The 19,127-nt window shown below is 50.8% G+C and overlaps 6 protein-coding genes across 6 annotated transcripts; 4 read left to right on the top strand and 2 right to left on the bottom strand.

Annotated features, from left to right (window-relative positions):
* The first annotated feature begins 2,245 nt into the window (after positions 1–2,245).
* COCSADRAFT_214356 (uncharacterized protein) lies at positions 2,246–6,994 on the top strand. The gene is made up of 2 exons (XM_007696859.1): positions 2,246–3,173; positions 3,226–6,994. Exons 1-2 carry the CDS (start codon positions 2,622–2,624, stop codon positions 6,889–6,891), a joined length of 4,218 nt encoding a protein of 1,405 aa, XP_007695049.1. The 5' UTR covers positions 2,246–2,621; the 3' UTR covers positions 6,892–6,994.
* A 469-nt stretch (positions 6,995–7,463) lies between these two features.
* On the top strand, positions 7,464–8,793 carry COCSADRAFT_32509 (uncharacterized protein). The gene is made up of 2 exons (XM_007696123.1): positions 7,464–7,885; positions 7,982–8,793. Exons 1-2 carry the CDS (start codon positions 7,630–7,632, stop codon positions 8,560–8,562), a joined length of 837 nt encoding a protein of 278 aa, XP_007694313.1. The 5' UTR covers positions 7,464–7,629; the 3' UTR covers positions 8,563–8,793.
* Positions 8,794–8,995: 202 nt separating this feature from the next.
* On the top strand, positions 8,996–15,174 carry COCSADRAFT_177519 (uncharacterized protein; the record flags this gene model as incomplete). Its single annotated transcript, XM_007696858.1, has 3 exons — positions 8,996–9,007; positions 9,066–9,482; positions 9,530–15,174. 3 exons carry the CDS (start codon positions 8,996–8,998, stop codon positions 14,840–14,842), a joined length of 5,742 nt encoding a protein of 1,913 aa, XP_007695048.1. The 3' UTR covers positions 14,843–15,174.
* Positions 15,175–15,217: 43 nt separating this feature from the next.
* Positions 15,218–16,660, bottom strand: COCSADRAFT_32506 (uncharacterized protein). The gene has a single exon (XM_007696122.1). The coding sequence runs from the start codon at positions 16,489–16,491 to the stop codon at positions 15,373–15,375; it is 1,119 nt and encodes a 372-aa protein (XP_007694312.1). The 5' UTR covers positions 16,492–16,660; the 3' UTR covers positions 15,218–15,372.
* A 723-nt stretch (positions 16,661–17,383) lies between these two features.
* COCSADRAFT_78432 (uncharacterized protein) lies at positions 17,384–18,070 on the top strand (the record flags this gene model as incomplete). Its single annotated transcript, XM_007696857.1, has 1 exon — positions 17,384–18,070. The coding sequence occupies one exon, from the start codon at positions 17,384–17,386 to the stop codon at positions 18,068–18,070; it is 687 nt and encodes a 228-aa protein (XP_007695047.1).
* Positions 18,071–18,129: 59 nt separating this feature from the next.
* Positions 18,130–18,961, bottom strand: COCSADRAFT_214309 (uncharacterized protein). The gene has a single exon (XM_007696856.1). The coding sequence runs from the start codon at positions 18,837–18,839 to the stop codon at positions 18,189–18,191; it is 651 nt and encodes a 216-aa protein (XP_007695046.1). The 5' UTR covers positions 18,840–18,961; the 3' UTR covers positions 18,130–18,188.
* Between the last annotated feature and the right edge of the window lie 166 nt (positions 18,962–19,127).

Here is a 19,127-nt window from a genome sequence, read left to right as displayed (position 1 = left end):
GTGTATCTGGGTAAGCCACGAAGATCCGGGGCCGAGATGCAGGTACAACGCTATCTCAGCGGCTGTGATGGGCCAGAGGGCCCAGTGCTGTGAATGAAAACTTTGTTGGCTCCAAAAAATATGTAAAAAATGAAGAGTGTAGTGTGTCTGAGACGATAGAGAGACATCAATGGCAGAAATCTCATTTGGTGGTTCACCTTGGCCCAGGCGGATATACACTAAGCAGACTGATTCCTTGTCGAGCTAGGTATGTATGTATGTATGTATGTATGTATGTATGTATGTATGTATGTATGTATGTATATACTACTATGTACTGTAGATAATTGATAAAACGTATCCTTTTAGGCAGATAGGGTAAAGATGGTGGTTGGGCAACAGATGGTCTCTTTAGTGCGCGCACATGCTGATTGGCTGAACCACGACAATAGCGCTTAATAGGCGCCAGTCGACCGTTTCCCAGACCTGTTGCGTATTGGCAAGAGTAAGTATGTATGTACATACCTACACATGAACCGGTGCCTTGGATGTCTCACTGAAATAGCGCACCATGTTAGACGAATACATGGCTTACTGACTTCTCACCTCCATGCCTGAAACCAGGGATCGTGGTTGTTTGGCGTGTTGCTATTGCAGGCATTCGACTAGTTGGACCGATGGTGCCAAGAGCCGGAGCAGCCGGCATGTGAACTTGCGAAGCACGTCAAGATCTTATGTTCAGCAAGCCTCTAGGGACGGATGTAAGAAGCTTAGGTTTTGTAGTTGTATGCATGCATCATGGATGTACCTAAATAACACTTGCGCTCTTCTTGGCTTTGCATCTCCTATGTATGTACTTGGATGTGTACATGTGTACAATTGGCATGAGTGCGTTGGCTGGCACCCGCATCAGGTATGTACTATGGTAAGTATGCAAACTGCAGTGCGAGTCATTGTTGCAGGTAGTGGACGCTATCACATCACACGCAGATTGGGCATGTGTTAAGAGGGCGAGAAAGCAGGGCAGACCGACTGGAAGAGGCAAGGCGCGTACCGAGGGCTGGAATATACTCAAGTACTACAGGTATGGAGAAGCGGAGTCTGTGACGCTTGACTGCTAGGACGTCGACGCTGGCTCGACGGGCGGGAGATGGGCTGGCAGCGGCCAAGGTCTTCGGCTCTTGGCTGCTCGGAAATTGGCCTCTCCCCTACGCACCCACACTCGCCTTTGATCTTCAGGAACGCGCGAGGGTCGCGGGCCAACAAAGCTGGGGACACGAGTGGAGGCTCTGTTGTTGGCCAGGTGTGCGGCCAGGGCTGAGAAGGCGGGTAGGCAGCGGTTGCGGTAATTGTCGTGGAGAGATGAGCAATGAGGAGCAAAACGAATGCTTGTGGAGAGCGATGCAGGTGGAGGCATGGGCCAGGCGAAGAAAAAGGAGACGGCAAGATGACGCACTAACAGCGATGGGGTGATGGAGTGGTGTGCACTACATACGGCAGTAGTACATACTAATACGGATGCGTATATGTGGTCACTCTATTGCACAAAGGTCAGTAATCATAAGTATGTACATAGTATGCTGGCCTAGGGGTGGGAATGAGTCAGCAGCATGTATACTTATATATGTACTTGTATGTATGAATGCACGTACGGACACGCAGCCAGTACAGCAGCAGCATGCAAGTGCAAGCGGAGTGGATGGCGTTGGCCAGTGACGTGGTGTCGTTGGCTGCAGTCGTGTCGCTGTGTTGCCGTGCGGCCATGGGGTGCTGGCCCGGCTGCAGAGACGGAACGGACTTGGCGGGAGTCTGTGCGTGTGCGAGCAAGTGCAAGACGACGCTAGATGGGGCTGTGTCTGTCTTGGTTGCATGCCAATCCTTGGGCGGTTGAGCTTCGACGAAAACACGCCTCAGGCAGTCCTTAATGCGCCGCCTCGTCTTCTGCTCGCGAAGCAAGAAGGACTTGCATTTCCGCTCTTTTTTTTTTTGCTCGCCCGTGGTCCTCGCCTGTCGTGCCTTGGTTGCCACCCACAACTCGCCCTTCACTACCTTCCTACACAGCATAGCCACAATCCACGCCCGAATGGACGCGCGCAGCCCCTAGTAACATAGCCCCCTCTCGCCATCCGCCAGCCAGCTCCTGTGAAGCCACCCACCGAATCAGTCAATCAATCAATCAATCAAGCAATCAATCAATCAATCACTCACTCACTCACTCCTCCGCTAATCCATCGCCCCTACCGGCCATCTGGCCCCGTCACGTAAGCACACCATCGCCCTGGCCACACACCACGCCTTCCACCACGACCACCAGGTGCTAACAAAGCCGTTGGTACCAGATCCTAGTCGCTGAGCCTCACCCACTGGCTCTTGCCTCCACCTAGCACCACTCACGCTCTTTGTGCCCGTTTCTTTGCTCTCCTCTGCTTCACTCTTCAACTGCCGCCTACTCTCGCCTCTGGCTACGCCCTTTATAGGCCGCATGCTCTTCCCGCATGCACTATTCTTCATAATCTAGCAAGCTCACCGGAAACACACACACCTGACATCCTTACGGCTTACATCCATCGCTTCCCTGCCTGCTTGCACAGCCTACCCAGCGCCTCGCTCTACTGCAGCCTTGCGCCGCCCAGCCTGTTGCCATGGCGAGCGAACAGGCACACAGTGGTCCTTCAAGACCACGGGCCCCAACCATCACCATCGACACGTCTGCTGCCAGCGACGCCAACATGAGCAATCCCGTGCCTCTGGCCGATATCCAGGACGACAGCCACAGATTCTCACCAAACGCCACCTCCGACAACCCATCGCCCACCCAGCAAACATCATCCTCGCAGGAGCTGCGCGGCACCAATTCTTTTGAAAGTAGAGAGAGCAGGCCCACGAGCCCCCATAATGTCAGCTCGCCCGTCGCAACGTGGACCAGCAATGCTGGCCTACTCAATGTTCCAGGCGCTCGCTCAAGGGGCAACTCGATGGATTCGGCTACCGACAATGGCGAATCTAACAGTTCAGGTACATATGTCGCCTCCTCGCAGGGCGATGCCTTCAAGGGAGAGCTAGCACCCACCGAAGTCTTGAACGACCAGGATGCCTTGAAACCAGATCCAGGCACAGAGGCAGACTTTGTAGTTGAAAACAACAAGTTTGCCTTCTCACCCGGCCAGCTGGCCAAGCTCTACAACCCCAAGAGCGTAAGTTTGGTTGTCTCTGACCAATCTCCTCACCGTGCTAACCACCCCTCAGTTATCAGCCTTCCATGCTCTCGGAGGCCTTGACGGCTTGGAAAAGGGTCTTCGGACCGACCGAAAGGCCGGACTAAGCATCGACGAGCAGCACTTGGACGGTGTAGTCACATTTGAAGAAGCAACGACGCCAAGTACTACCGAGACTACGCAAAAGTCATCACCGAATGCCGGTGCGCATACCGACAGCGCACCCACTGGCTCCAAGGAAGATGCTTTCGCAGATCGAAAGCGCGTCTTTAGTGACAACAGACTTCCGGTCAGGAAGCCCAAGAACATCTTTCAGCTCGCGTGGATGGCCTACAACGACAAAGTCCTCATTTTGCTGACATGCGCCGCTGTCATCTCACTTGCTCTCGGTCTATACCAAACTTTTGGTGTCGAGCACAAGCCAGGCGAGCCAGCCGTAGAGTGGATTGAAGGTGTTGCCATTATTGTTGCCATTGTCATTGTTGTCGTAGTTGGCGCTGCCAATGACTGGCAAAAGGAGCGTCAGTTCGTCAAACTTAACCGCAAGAAGGAAGACCGAACCATCAAAGTCATTCGCTCCGGAGCCACTCGCGAAATCTCCGTCTACGACATCTTTGTCGGAGATGTTGTCAATCTAGAGCCTGGTGACATGATCCCCGTCGACGGTATCCTTATCCAAGGTCACGGAATCAAGTGTGACGAATCTTCGGCCACTGGAGAATCTGACTTGCTCAAGAAGATGTCTGGCGACGAGGCCTACAAAGCCATTGAACGACATGACAACCTCAAGAAGGTCGATCCATTCATCCTCTCCGGTGCAAAGGTCTCAGAGGGCGTGGGTACATTCATGGTCACGGCTACAGGTGTACACTCCAGCTACGGCAAGACCATGATGTCTCTTCGCGAAGACAGCGAAGTCACACCGCTCCAAAACAAGCTCAACGTGCTCGCAACATACATCGCCAAACTCGGTGGAGCTGCGGCTTTGTTGCTTTTCGTCGTGTTATTCATTGAGTTCTTGGTCAGGCTCAAGGGTAGCACTCATACGCCGGCCGAGAAGGGTCAGAACTTCCTCAACATTCTCATCGTTGCCATCACGGTTATTGTCGTTGCTGTGCCCGAAGGTCTTCCGTTAGCTGTTACCCTTGCATTGGCTTTCGCCACTACGCGTATGCTCAAGGACAACAATCTAGTCCGCCTCCTCCGGTCTTGCGAAACCATGGGCAATGCCACTACCATTTGCTCCGACAAGACTGGTACGCTCACTCAGAACAAGATGACTGTTGTTGCTGGCTCCCTCGGAACTGCTCTCCGCTTTGGCGACTCTAAACTCAAAGCATCCTCAGTGTCCCCAATTGACGATGGAGCTAAGGGCAAGGACGTATCTCAGTCTCCTGTTGAGAATCCCAACGATGTCTCTGCCACGGAATTCGTCGAGACTTTGAACCGTGATGTCAAGGACCTACTTCTGCAATCCATTATCCAGAACACGACCGCTTTTGAAGGCGAGACTGGAGGTCCCGATCCTTTCATCGGCTCTAAAACCGAGACAGCCTTACTCGGATTTGCACGCAATTACCTGGGATTGGGCAATGTTGCCCAGGAGCGCGCCAACGCCAACATCGTCCAGGTGATCCCCTTCGACTCTGCAATCAAGTGTTCTGGCGCCGTCGCTAAACTAAGCGATGGTCGCTACCGTATGTATGTCAAGGGTGCTTCCGAGATTCTGCTCGCAATGTGCGACAAGATCGTCACCGATGCCAACAAGGAACTTATGGAGGCTCCCATGACTGCCGACAACCGTGAAGCACTCGAGCACATCATCACAACTTACGCATCCCGCTCTTTACGAACCATCGGCCTCATTTACCGTGATTTCGAGAGCTGGCCGCCTGCTGAGTCGTCCAAGAACGAGGATGACCCGACCCAAGCTGTCTTCAAGGATGTAGCCAAGAAAATGACCTTTCTGGCTGTCGTCGGTATCCAGGATCCTCTGCGAGACAACGTTCGTGAGGCTGTAAAGGACTGTCAGCATGCTGGTGTTTACGTTCGTATGGTTACCGGTGACAATGTCATGACTGCCAAAGCCATTGCCGAAGATTGTGGAATCCTGGTCCCTGGCGGTGTTGTCATGGAGGGCCCTACTTTCCGTAAACTGTCAAAGCGTGACATGGATGCCGTCATTCCCAAGCTCTGTGTTCTTGCCCGATCCAGCCCAGACGACAAGCGCAAGCTTGTCAAGCGCCTCAAAGAGCTCGGTGAGACAGTAGCTGTTACTGGTGACGGAACCAACGATGCACCCGCGCTCAAGACTGCCGATGTCGGTTTCTCCATGGGAATTGCGGGCACCGAGGTTGCGAAAGAAGCTTCTGCCATCATTCTCATGGACGACAACTTTGCTTCCATCGTAAAGGCGCTGCTTTGGGGTCGTGCTGTCAATGACGCTGTCAAAAAGTTCTTGCAGTTTCAGATCACAGTCAACATCACGGCTGTACTTCTCACCTTCGTCTCCGCTGTTTCCAGTGACGACCAGCAATCTGTACTGACTGCTGTCCAACTGCTCTGGGTCAATCTCATCATGGATACCTTTGCTGCTCTGGCGCTCGCAACTGATCCTCCCACTCGCAGTCTTCTTGACCGCAAGCCTGACCCTAAATCCGCACCTTTGATCACGTTGCGCATGTGGAAGATGATCATCGGGCAGTCGATTTACCAGCTGGTTGTTACCTTTATCCTCTTCTTTGCCGGCGAATCTATGCTCAGTTACCAAAGCCCACGTGAGCAGCAGCAATTGCCTGCTTTGGTGTTCAACACTTTTGTCTGGATGCAAATCTTCAACGCTCTCAACAACCGCCGCCTCGACAACCGCTTCAATGTATTTGAAGGCATTACCCACAACTGGTTCTTCATCATCATTTTGCTCATCATGATTGGAGGTCAGACTATGATTATATTTATCGGTGGCGAAGCTTTCAAGGTTACGAGACTCAACGGCCCTCAATGGGGCTACTCAATAGTGTTGGGCTTCCTGTCTCTACCGGTCGGTGTCATTGTTCGCTTGATACCTGATGAGCTTATCAGGAAATGCATTCCCGACTTCTTCAGGCGCAAGCAAACTCCTGAGCTTGTCGTTTCAGATGACGACTACTATTGGAATCAAGGACTGCTGGAGGTTCGCGATGAACTTGCCTTCCTCAGAAAAGTTCGTGGCGGCCGTCTCAGTGCTATCAAGTTCAAGGTGCAACATCCCAAAGAAATCTTTACCCGATCACGATCGAGTCACTCTCTACCCGGTACTCCTAATAATGGCGCCCAAACTGACGACGGCTCTCATGCCCCACCTACTCCCAGCAGTCGTCGCCGGGCCAGGTCCCGTTCCAATTCCGCTTTTGGTCCGGCAACTGTCATGGCTGGTATCGTTGCAGGCAGCATCGGGGGCTGGTCACCGATTGACCGCGGCAGTGGTGACAACGACTCCATCAAATTCAGCCGCAATGCTACGAAGCAAGATCTCGAGGCTCAAGATGGCATCGAAGTCCATCCTGACACTACGTCGACCGATCCCATCCTTGCTCCTGACGCAAGTGAGTACCGCGGTCCTCCCAGCCAGAACATAGAAACCACACCAGATTTCAACGTAGGGCCTTTCTCCAGTCACGCCGGTGAACAATCCAAACCAACTGGCCCTGGCACATAGAGCCTAATTCTCTCCTACGTCCTCAAAACTCCACACATACATACATGTATACCTCGCGCGAACCTCTCCGTAGCTTGGAGACTCGGGTGTAATAACTCTTCATTCCAAGCAGCATATATTTCAAGCATTCATCGGCGTCACAGGCGTTTTTTCTTTCTTGGCCCTAAGGGCTCGGCGATGTCGTAAATACCCATATCCCCTTATTCATGTTGCTTGGTCGTCCCTGCGCCGGCTATTCTGTTATTCAAGGCTCTCTTTGTGCTTTACCCGTCCATAGAAAACTTCTCGGCCACCAGTTTCTTTTTTTTCTTCTTTCTCACAGCCGCTTAGCACTGGCTCCAAACATCCGGTACTCCTGCCATGTGCCCTGAAACGACCCAAAAAAGCTCAAACAATACATTTCATATCACAAAAGTTTTGCTTTATTCTTGCCACGTGATGATCTCATGCGCATTGCTGATCAGAGTCGAAATGGGCAGTGTTAAGGCTCATTCCTTACAAAGCATTCAGAGTTTGTCGGCGCTTATTCGGAAGGTCAAGACAGACACGACGTCATCTTGGCAATTGCATCAGCACCGCATCCAGCAACGATCAATGTGCCGGCTCTGTATACAAACGTTGATTGACTTCCATCGTCTGAAGTAATCCTTCTTGTGATATTCCGAATATATTGTACATATTCTTTCCTCATTTTCGTGATTCTATCTAAGCAAATATTGTTTAGCAACTACTACCATAATGACACACAACGTCCTCTTAATCGGCGGCCACGGCAAGGTTGCTCAGCTTCTCACGCCCCTTCTCTTAGCGAAGTCGTGGAATGTGACAAGCATGATTCGTTCTGCTTCACAGCGACCCGCCATTGAGAAGCTGGGTCAGGGCCAGCCAGGCAAGCTAAGTGTGCTTGTCAGCAGCGTTGCAGATGTCCAGGATGAGAAAGAAGCAAAGACTATTTTGGATCAGGTGAAACCTGACTGGGTTGTATGGAGTGCTGGTATGTTCATATTTCATTCCCTTTGATTTCTCTGGCTAGTATTTCAACGAAACGGGGCCTTCGGAGGGATATGGACACATTCTGACCACGTGGTAGGCGCTGGAGGGAAAGGCGGCGCAGAAATGACCTTCGCGATCGACCGCGACGCAGCCATTGCCTTTACAAAAGCCAGCACTCACACATCTTCTGTCAAAAAGTTTCTCAATGTATCTTACCTTGCCTCCCGCCGTGCCCGCGCACCCTGGTGGAACGACGAGGACTGGGATTCTGCACAAAAAGTCAACAACGAGATTCTACCGAGCTATTACAAAGCTAAAGTTGCAGCTGATGAGGTTCTTACTGTCTTGTCCAATGATCGTTTAGCAAAAGAAGAAAAGGAGGGCGTGCCAGCTAACGAGCGCTTCTGCGGTATCAGTTTGAGACCTGGTACGTTGACTGAGGAGCCAGCTGGTAAAGTAAAGATGGGCAGGATTGGAGTTGGAGAAAAGGTCAGCCGTGCGACGGTTGCCGAGGTGATAGTTAGAGCCCTGGAAAAAGACGGTTTGAAGGGATGGCTTGATTTTGTTGATGGAACAGACGAGATTGATGGGGCGCTCGAAAAGTTTGTCAAAGAGAAGCAGGACAGTGTTGAGGGTGAAGATCTAGGAGATATGAGGGCAAGGGTTGAGAACGTCTAGGCATGCGAGAAGACTGTCATACATTCCCTGTGTTCGACAGAAACAGATGCGCTGCAGACCAAACGCCTGATGCTTATGAATCATGCCTGAAAACCGTTCTCTTCGCGCCTGATATTCCCCTTCGATCCAGCACCTGTCCTGTCGAATGCTTCACTCTGGGAGTATTTACTATGATATATCACTCGTATGCTAGCATAGACAATTCATGAACAGATTGTGATCTAAGTAGAGTCAAGTCGCCGCTTCTGCACAGAGCGGCTTACGTAAAGAGACTGTAGCGCCTTGGCACTCTCTCACAGTACGTCGCAGGCCGCGACGCGACACGACCATCACACCGTCACTTTTGGTTGCGATATCGCTCTTGAACCATTGATCATTACTTATTATCGCAAATAATAGAAGGACGCACGTTCAGCATGTATGGATCAGTAAAATGCAAATATTTGTGAGCCAGCACAAAGCTAGAGCCACCCTCCGCAACATCAATAAGAATCATGTCGAAGTCCGCATCACATCCGCAACAGGCCCAAGTGCAGAAAGTGTGCACCCTATGGACGCATGACGACAACTTCTCAAGAGATGAAATCGTATTCAACAGCGAGAAATTTCCCGAGGTCCCTACCGGTGCTGGTTCCTTGCTTCAGATAGTAGCCATCCAGGAAGACAACGCCATTCGCAATTTCCATGCAGGACCGAAGAGCGCACAGCATGATAGCGCACAACACAAACACGATGCATCTTCTAGAGATGTTCACAATCATAGCCATCCGAGGAGACATCGTCGAGACTCGAACATGATAACCCTCGATGAGAATGGATCGACTGTTCCCGGTGGCCGCGACATCGACGCGGACAAAGCCTATGTGTTTGTCCCAAAACCTCTTTCTCCAGACTTGAAGTCAAAGTATCCGAACCTGCAGGTATGTGGCATCTGATATTGGCACCAGTCACGACTGACCTAGCCAAGGTTTCTATATCCGAACGCATTGCCAAGGTATTCGGATTCCGCAATAGGATGCAAGTTGTGGTGACCGAGGCTGATGAAGATCTACATGAAGCCCATCATGTAGAAATCGTATTTCGTGATGAGTATCTCGCACGCGCAGATATGTGGCGCATGGCAATCTCCGAGCTCAGCAAACGTACCGTTTACCGGGGCCAGAGGCTACTGTTCATGGGGACCATCAAAGCTACTATCAAGCACATCTACATCAATGGCCAGTCTGTCCATTCAGGCTATTTTTCGCCAAAGTCGAAACCCATATTTCGCAGCGAGTCGGCACGTTACACCCTATTTATCCAGATGTCTCGGGAGATGTGGGACTTTGATACTGAAGGCGCTGGAGAGATCATGTTTAACAAAGTTGTCAGCGGCTTCCTCCCGGATCTTTTCAAAAGATGGTTGAGAATCAACGCACGACATCTTGTCACCATCATCCTCTTTACTCGAATGCAATACGACAGCGAATTAGTAGCTGATCATCTTGAGGGAGCGACAAGCGACACGCACTTTGATTCGCATTCGGGCACTTTCAGAGATTACTATCGGGTCGTTGTGAGCGACATAGCTAGTGGTGACTGGATCAACATCTTGTATCAGCTCAAGAAAGAGTTTAGAATGTTCCTTCGCGAAGTGTCTCTTGTGCGCAAACCAGTAAAGCAAGTCGCGAACAAAGATGATGCAGGTGTGGATGGTTCAATGTCTGAATTCGTCGTTGCTGGAAGACCATCATCTGCAAGTCAAGGCAACATTCTTGAAGCTATCAACCTAGCTGCAGCTCAGTTTTCCAAAGACTACATTGATCGCGACCTCGTTCGAACAGGTATCTCTGTCATAGTCGTCAGCCCTGGCACAGGTGTTTTCGAGGTGGACTACAACATGCTCAAACTGACCACAGATACACTTATTGGATCAGGCATCGGCATCGACTTGGTGTGCCTCTCACCAATGCCACTTCATTCCGTACCTCTTTTCAAGTATCAAACTCCTCGCTCGGTTTCCGACTTGAAAGCTGAGCGAGAGAAACACCATGCACCTGTAGGAATATCGCGGACTGAAGAGGACAAAACTCCCCGCCAGAGTCAGCCTATTTTTGGTTCCGTTTCTCGCACCTCCACCATGCAGCACATATCGATAGACGATTCCGCAGAAGCTACAGACAACTGGAGATTCGCAATGCCATATTGGGTGGATATCTCTTTCTGGTCCGGCACTTCTGAAGAGATCTTGGAGCTTACAAAACCTCGAAAAGCCGACAAAATTGTGAAGAAGTCTCGAAAAAAGGGTCGCATCTTCTCCCTCAGATGTCGTCTTTTCGAACTCCAAATGATGGGTGTTATGGAAAATGAAATGGGAGACGTTGCTATTCCGTATCTGGAAGAAGATCCAATGTACCCATACCATCTGCGTGAATCGTTCGACCGAGACGAGGATGACCAGAAGATAGTCACTGTAGCCAAACGCTCAACTACCAGACCAAGCTCTTACTCTTCAAGAGGGGACAAAGAGCATGGGAATGACCAACTAGACGAAGGTAGAACTGCGTACAAGAACTGGATGGAAGCATATGACAATGGCGTGTTCTCTCCAATCATGGAAAGACACTCTGTATCAGAGTATCGAGCACATCAAAGAAGGCTGAGCGACCAGCTATCCAGTGGCTCACCCAAACTATCCAGGAGTTTTCAACTTTCTTCTTCATTCCGCAGTGTTGGCCCGTCGATTCCTAAAACCGCCCGTCCGCCACCTGAAAACAACTTCCCACAACTTATGCGCGAGAAGACAAAAGAGGTTGAGAGTCATTCTCCCCGTGGTACTGTCTATCGCATGTCTGACCACAAAGTCGAAGGCATGCCGCGTGCTGACATCCTGCAACGGCAAAAGAACTTGGCAAGAGGCAGTGTCAGTATGGGGCGTCCAGTATCACACAAAAGAGGGGATTCTGATGAGTCTCAAAGCCATCGTCCTTCCGTGCAGGCCACCCCAAAGCACTCTCCTGCACCCAGCCGAGGAGTGTCTCCTTCGAGGCGAGCCGGTCTCCCTCCTCTCACTGGCGCGGCAACCACCACTTCAACCAAGGCTGAGATAAAAAGTAGACCTTCCAACTGGTTTTTACGACAGATGAGTTTCGGTGGAAAAGCAGCGCCAGCCAAACCAACCCTCGGAGACGCTACCATCGATATTAGCCAAGGCAAGGTTAAACCTGCCATGCTGACCGTTGAGAATAACCAAAAGGGGGTCATTGCCGAAAGGTTGGCTAGCACTCGCCACACGTCTACGGAGAAAGCTTCGCAGCCTATTGCCATCAAACCCGCATCACGCGCCGGTCCTGTGTCAGCTGAGTCGCTCGCTTCTGACCAAGCTAGTCGTTCTATTGAGACTGTCAGAGGTATGCGATTCAACAAACCATCTATTCCTTCCCAATCTAGCTCAGCCGTTCGAGACCCAGGGTCCACGTTCCTTCTTGCGGGTGCTCGCGGGACCGGGGAGCATGTTGGACCGAAACCAGATCTGTCTTCTAGCGGAGGTGCTAGAGACGTTCCACGAACCTTGTCCCCTACAAGTGCCATCTCGCCCTGGGCAGTCTTGGTCAATCCTTGTAATCCCAAAAAGAATAACATCAACTCCAAAAATCAATATCGGCGGTGGCATCACGTCTTCCCCAGAACGCTAAGAACAGGTACCGTGAAATGGAGGTCGTTGTGCTCGCCTGCCGCTGTCCCTTTGACTCATGAGTGGTTTCCTACTGTCGAACAAGTCACATCGGAATACAATGAGAGCCCATACAAGATCACACAAAACGAAGACGATGATATGCCGGAGGCTCCAAAGAGCAGGGAGTCCCTTATCAAGGAGCTTATCGCTTTTCGTCTTTCTCACGGATTTCAGATTGTTGTGGGCTCTTCTGTTGCAGAGTTTTCAGGGCGACAAGAGAAAACCCTCGCTAGCATTCTAGCACCTGAATACATGTCCAACGATGGAGATACCGTTTTTATGAGCGTGGGAAATAGCATACATCAACTAGTTTGTGTAGCAGGTGGAGAAGTAGAGGTAAGACGCTACAACCGAAAGCCCACAACAGCTTTGGAATCCTCCGCCGGCGTAGATAAGCCTTTTCCGTATCGACCCTACATCCGTACAGCTTTCGAAGACACCTATGACCCCAGAGATGTAATCCTACGGCCACCGCGAAGGGAGTACAATTGGAATATCATCGATACATTCTTAGCTGGCTATCATGATGAGTTTTCTGAGATCCTACGCTTTTGGAGAGCGCGCTTCGTCTTGATTCCTGTTGAGATACCGGCAGTGCATAGGCGGCCACTTCCAATGCTTACTGAAGACTCCGAAGAGGAGATCCGTTTAGAAGGGATCCGAAAGCTCACGCAGCTGTGGCAAAAATTTCGTTTCATATCTCCAGAAGAGCGTTATTCCCAGCCCTCTTATGCTTCGAAACAAAAAGATCCAAATCCCCTTGCAATTGAATACCACACTCGCGATCCCTCGGCGGTCGTAGCGGCAGGACTAGGCAACTCTTTACTTGAAGATACGGACAGCGAGTTTCAGACCTCTGTTTTCCCAGACTCTGAGAAATACCATACATCGAACATCGATATTAAGAAGCTTGCAGAAGACTTGCAAGGTGAGAAAGGCATTCAGATGCTTGATCGCCGATGGCACTTGAAACTGCACTACAATTGCTTCTTAGGCTTTGACTTAACCAACTGGCTCCTCTCCAATTTCAAGGACATTGAAACTAGAGACGAAGCTGTCGATTTCGGAAACGAACTCATGCACAAAGGCCTGATTCAGCATGTGCAGCGAAGACATCCATTTCGTGACGGCAACTTCTTCTTCCAGATTGCGGCAGAATATCGGGCTCCTCGAGTCGAGTCGCGAACTGGATGGTTTGGCATGCGAAAGACAGACAAGTCAGTTCCTTCTACGCCACTCTCAGAGGCGCCACGGACATCGCCTTTGATCTCGAAGAGTATCAAGTCAAGACCTAGCACGGGGGATTCATCATCTACAAACTCTGACTCTCCCCAAGAAGGCGAGAAAACCCCAACACGTGCTGAGCCTCCTAAGAGGAAAGTCATCCTGTCTCGCGTTATGCGCTACGATGTGGATCCTAGGAAGCGTTCATACCGCCCTGAGATTATCTCGCTACACTATGATCGTCTACATAACCCTGACAATTGTTACCACATCCGCATCGATTGGATGAACGTAACGGCAAAGCTTATAGAAGATGCTATTGTTACCTGGGCTACAAGCGTAGAAAAGTACGGCCTAAAACTCGTCGAAGTCCCTATCGCCGAGGTAGCAAACATTGTTGACCATCACCCCTTCCGGTCTCCATATCTGGTCAAGCTCGCACTCCAGCCTCCTAGATCCCAGCCGGAGAATATGTGGGACTCAACTAGCTTCTCTCCTCAATACTCTAGGACAGACAAATTTTTGTATCATAAAGCTTTGTTACGGAGGTTGAACTTTGTTCTTGACATGGAAGCTGCCAGCGCATTTCCACCAGACGTGGAAGCAACGTATTCCTGGGGTAACCCAGACTACAAGTACACGCAGTTCATTCATCGCAGTGGAGGACTGCTCGCTCAAATCACCGACGAAGGAAATTTCTTGCTGCTAGCGAATCGCCTTGCACACAATCGTGCCAAAGACAACAGTAGAATCCGCCATGTCGATCCTTATGAGCACAAAAAAGCGACAATGGACGGTAGCCAAAGCAGTCGCATGCCTTCGACACCAGCAGCAGAGCGGGGCAATCCGCATCGTAGTCCCTTTTCCAGTCCCTTGGCTCGACCAGTCCAGGATGCTAGCCTCTTACACACCGCACTCACCAGCCACGAACAGAGATCATCTACAGCCACCACGCCGCACCTCGCAGCTATCACTTCGCTGACCCCCGAACAAGTCAAGGACGAAGTAGAAGCATTCTGCTCCAACATCTCTCTCCTCTCTTCCTTCTATGCCGAAGGACTCCGCCATGCCCCTTCGCCTTCACCACGAATCTTACCAGTAGGCGAGGACAAGATACCAAGTCTAGGCTTACCCCCAGCGATTAGCATTAGAGATGCAAGTCCTGCAGCTGGAGGGTGGACGTTGAGCAGTACGTTTGGAGGGCCTAGTGGCATAGCCGGAAGAAGACAGGGTAGCGAGGGAAGTATGTTCAATCTGGGGAGGCGCGGTAGTGCTTTTGAAGGTATGGAAGGCGGGCCGCGAAGAGAGAATAGTCAGGGAAGTGTTGGTAGTGGTATGTAGACATGTAACAGTGAGGGCGTTTTCATGGGTTGGGGATCCTCTTCCTTTTTTTGTCTTACAAGTTTATTGGGGAAGCCGGTGTCGAGGTTTGTTTGGCATAAGAAAAAGGTACTACACCTGACCCTTACTAGTTTCTAGCTTCATAAAGTCATCAATGGCTCGTTTGGGTATTCTAGAGGATCTCTAAGACCTGTTTTCCATACTTCTTGCGACCAGTGTCAGGCTATTAGGTCATTCGATAGTCGGCATCTTCTATCCTTTTTTGCTGCTTGGGGTTTATCATAGGTAGCAACTGGTGCTTTTGCGCATGTAAGCTACAATTTCTACGAACCTTGACTTCTGTTTACCTTTTTTCTAGTTAGAATCATGTAAACAGACGGTTGAATTTGTTCATTGAAGAATGATAGACTCGACATCAACGAATTGACTAGAAGCATTTGTAAGCAATACTATCATGCTCAACAAGGCATTACTAAACATCGTATACTGCAAATCTAATTATGTATTAAAAAAAATTCCCTGAATTGCTATCAAGGCATGGGATATGCCTTTGCAAACAACTCTCTAATCTGCTCCTCGCCCCACCCCAACGTCAGAGCCAACTGCAGCAAAACCCTCGACTTTTGAGGGTTATAAAATCCACTGGGGATAGTAAAATCGTCATCCCCATTCGGCGGCGGAACCATGCCATCTGGACTCCTATGACTAGCAACAATGGGAATACTAGTAGCATTGTACAGCGCCTCTGCATTTGCATTTGCAGCGCTCGACATACCTCCGGCACCGACACCAGCATACACGATACCCTTTGCGCCGGCATCGTAGCAGGCGGTAAAAAGCGCGGGCAGCATGTCCTGGTGGGCGTACAAGATCGGTACGGGGGCCAGATCGGTAACGTTGGAGACGTCAAAGACGACGCGGCCAACGGGCTCGGAGGGGTGGAAGAAGAAATAGGGCACTTGGTTGATGAAGACGCCGAGTTGGCCTGCTTCGGTTGAGTAAAAGGTGTCGAGGGAGTTTGCGTTCATTTTGGTGGTGTAGAAGGCGGACCCGATGCGGTCGTTGAGAACAATCATGGTGCCGCGGTTGCGTCCGGCGGGCGAGCCGGCGAGCTTGACGGCTTGGTAGAGGTTCAGTGGGCCGTCGGCGCTGAGGGCGGTGGCGGGTCTCATGGCGCCGACGACGATGACGGGCTTGGTGGAGTTGACGGTGCTTTCGAGAAAGAAGGCGGTTTCCTCAAGCGTGTCGGTGCCGTGGGTGACAACCACGCCGGAAATGTGGTCTTTTGCGAGTTCTTCGTTGACCATGTGTGCGAGGTACAAGCTAATAGTTTCGTTGATGTTTCCAGAGGCTACGTTGGAGGCCTGGTATCCGGCAATGTTTGAGATGTTGAGCAGTTCCGGTACCGCATCGACTAGTTGTTGGACTCCGAGGCCAATTGAATAGCCGGTTGTTTGTGTGTTTGTACTGCCTTGCGAGGCAATTGTACCTCCGGTTGCGAAGATTGTGACATTTGGAAGAGAGGCATTGATTGGTGTCTGGATGTCCTGGCGTACGAATAGCCTGTGTACCTGTGATCGAGTGAGATCGACGGGCGATGCAACAGCCAAAGACGTAACCAATGGAACGAGTTGCACAAAGGCCTTCATCTTGGCAATCAAGTAGCAGCTATGACTACGATTCCTAGGTACTCCAACTCAGCTTTGTCAAGGCGACTTATATATTCCTACACATTATCATTGCAACGGATCCATTTGTCACCTCCGTCGTCGGCCAACTCACGACACGCCTATCTGGACGGCAGGCTTATCTCAAGCCATGTTAAGCTAAGAGGCAAGGTTTCGTTATCATGTCCCGTCAATATTTCCCCATCGAGCGCTGAAAGGTAATACTACGAGTCGCCATTATGTACAAAGGGCTTGGCTCTGCGGATTGGCCAGACTAGTCTTGGTGCCGTTGCGCTTATCAGTACGTAGGATCTGAGTAAGTACTACCATGATCCATTTTCTCCGGTCGCTCGAACATCTCAAGGAAAAAAATGCCAAGCACGGATATGCAGAGCCTGCAAAATGATTCCCCCGAGCGGTTAGTCATTGATGTTACTCCATAGCTGCAGCCTTATTTTCCATGCGTCGGGTTGTGCTCTGCTATGCTGTAGTAGTGACAAGTGTGGAACCGGCAAGGTGCCGGCATCGGTCCCGTGCCGAAGAAATGCCCGAACCGCTCGATGCGATCACTGATCGGCACGCCAAATAGAGCCCATGGAATTGTATATGTAATGGAACTTTACAAAGAGAGTAGACCATTGTGCACTAGACATATCGATCAAACTCATCTGCCATCATGTTGCGAAAGATTGCTTGTCACACAACCACCCCCGCCTGTCCACGCTTTGCCATAATAGGAATTTAATGACAACAGGGCGCACCAGGTATTGTATAACAGAAATTTCGGGTGTAGGCGAACCCTAAAGACGAGTCTTTCGTATACCACAATTTTCTGTTTCACAACCAAAGTCCCTTTCAATCACCATAGCAAAGCATGTGCCCACCTTCCGAGCTTGCCAGTGCCGCCGTTCGAGACGCTGGTGGTGCACCCGACCACTATTCCTTTGAGGCTTCCCTGGATACACTGATATCGAAAGCTGCGTACACACATGCTGCAATCATTCTGCATCCATCCATCCTCAACCACAGCATCAGGGTGTTCAAGTATGCAGACGAAATAGCCAAACACACTAGTTCAAAGTACTTCACGGATCCGCACCAGCGCGACCTACTACTCACCGCATGCCTCCTCCATGATATCGGCACCACGCAAGAATACAATGGCCCACAGCGATTCGAAGTCGAAGGTGCGGATGCAGCAGTCAAGCACCTCTCGCAGTTCGGTGTTAGTAAAGAAGATGCACACTGTGTATGGACCGCCATTGCATGTCACACATCTCCTGGCATTGCAGAGCGGATCGGCGAGCTCTCGAGAATCGTGCGCATAGCCGTAGTCACAGACTTTCGAAGGGATGTTACAGAATGGAGCACGCTCGAAGCAATGAGAGAGAGGCTGGAGGTACAGCACGAGCGAGTAGGGATCGAGAAGGTGCTTGGAGATGCAGTCGTTGAGCAGGCAAAGATGGACCCTAGGAAGGCGCCCAAGGCTTCATGGCCTTATGCAATGTATGCGGCGTCGCTTGCTGAGCCAGATTGGGACGGTGTGAACAAAGCGTTTTGAAAAGGCTTGGTAGGTCGGCTAGGATAGTGTCTCGTATATGTGTGGGTATGTCGTATGTTCATAGCATTCATTGGCTGTGCAGCCATGTTCGTGGTATTCTTTTGGTGTCTCCAAAGATTCAACCTCCGTCACCCCTCTCCAAAAAACCTGGGTCTCTCTCAATTTTCCCTTCAAACTTGGTCCACCACGCCTGGAAAGCCTTGAGCGGTACTGTATCCCCCGTACCCCAGCTCGTCAAAAAGTCGTAGCAGTTCTTGATGATTCTCTGTGCGAGAACCTTTGTCTCGACACTCCTCTGTCCCCTGAGCACTAGCTCATTGCCCTGGATTGCTCCTGTTGGTTGCGGCCCCGCAGCAGCTTGCGCTTTGTTTTGCTCTATAGCAGCGGTGACCTGTTGCGCAGGCTCAACGCTTATTCCAAGGGCCAGCAGCGCAGTGCTTCCGTTTGCTGCATCCATGGACACTCCTTCGTCAACCATGGAGTCATCGCTGCCTAGACTCCCCGCTTTGGTGTTCACTTTGAAGATGGCACTGGGCTTTTCGTTGGCGATTGCGCCGAGCAGTTTAAACTCGGTTGTGCCGGGCAGTTGGGCATATACGGCAGCAGCGGTGCCATCTGGAAGTGCGACTCCAGGCAGGAGGAAGACGACAATGTGGGAGAAAGAAGGCTGTGAGGGAATCTGAAATGCCGATTGCGTGGGCGAGATGATGGACGAAGGCTCGGTAATGACAGGGCGGCCGGATATTATTATGCCTACAGGAGAGGACATTGTAGATACTGTATAAGATGCGATCAACCACCAGGGCTCTTTTGGGTGGCCGTCAGGCTACAGGCTGAGCGTGTAGCTTTGTTCATGGGAAAAGCCATGTTGACGGGCGCCTTTGACATGTTTTGTGTTTTGCGTCATGGCAGGCCCAAGCTTCGCCCCACATCCATCGCCTTACATCGCCTGACATATGCAATGTCCATTGCTAACTTACACCCACAAAAGTCTTGCTATGCTGGAATCTGCAATTATGATTTTGGCAATGCTTTTGCAAGACCCCATAGAATGGAG

This window comes from Bipolaris sorokiniana (assembly GCF_000338995.1).
Source record: "Bipolaris sorokiniana ND90Pr unplaced genomic scaffold COCSAscaffold_1, whole genome shotgun sequence".
NCBI classification, from domain to species: domain Eukaryota; kingdom Fungi; phylum Ascomycota; class Dothideomycetes; order Pleosporales; family Pleosporaceae; genus Bipolaris; species Bipolaris sorokiniana.
This window is presented reverse-complemented; position numbering and strand designations above follow the sequence as displayed.

Coding starts and splice junctions, on each gene's coding strand:
- COCSADRAFT_32506 (XM_007696122.1), bottom strand. CDS start 16,491: ATGAAGGCCTTTGTGCAACTCGTTCCATTGGTTACGTCTTTGGCTGTT.
- COCSADRAFT_32509 (XM_007696123.1), top strand. CDS start 7,630: ATGACACACAACGTCCTCTTAATCGGCGGCCACGGCAAGGTTGCTCAG. Junction 7,886..7,981: donor CTGGGTTGTATGGAGTGCTG/GTATGTTCATAT, acceptor ACCACGTGGTAG/GCGCTGGAGGGAAAGGCGGC.
- COCSADRAFT_214309 (XM_007696856.1), bottom strand. CDS start 18,839: ATGTCCTCTCCTGTAGGCATAATAATATCCGGCCGCCCTGTCATTACC.
- COCSADRAFT_214356 (XM_007696859.1), top strand. CDS start 2,622: ATGGCGAGCGAACAGGCACACAGTGGTCCTTCAAGACCACGGGCCCCA. Junction 3,174..3,225: donor AGCTCTACAACCCCAAGAGC/GTAAGTTTGGTT, acceptor ACCACCCCTCAG/TTATCAGCCTTCCATGCTCT.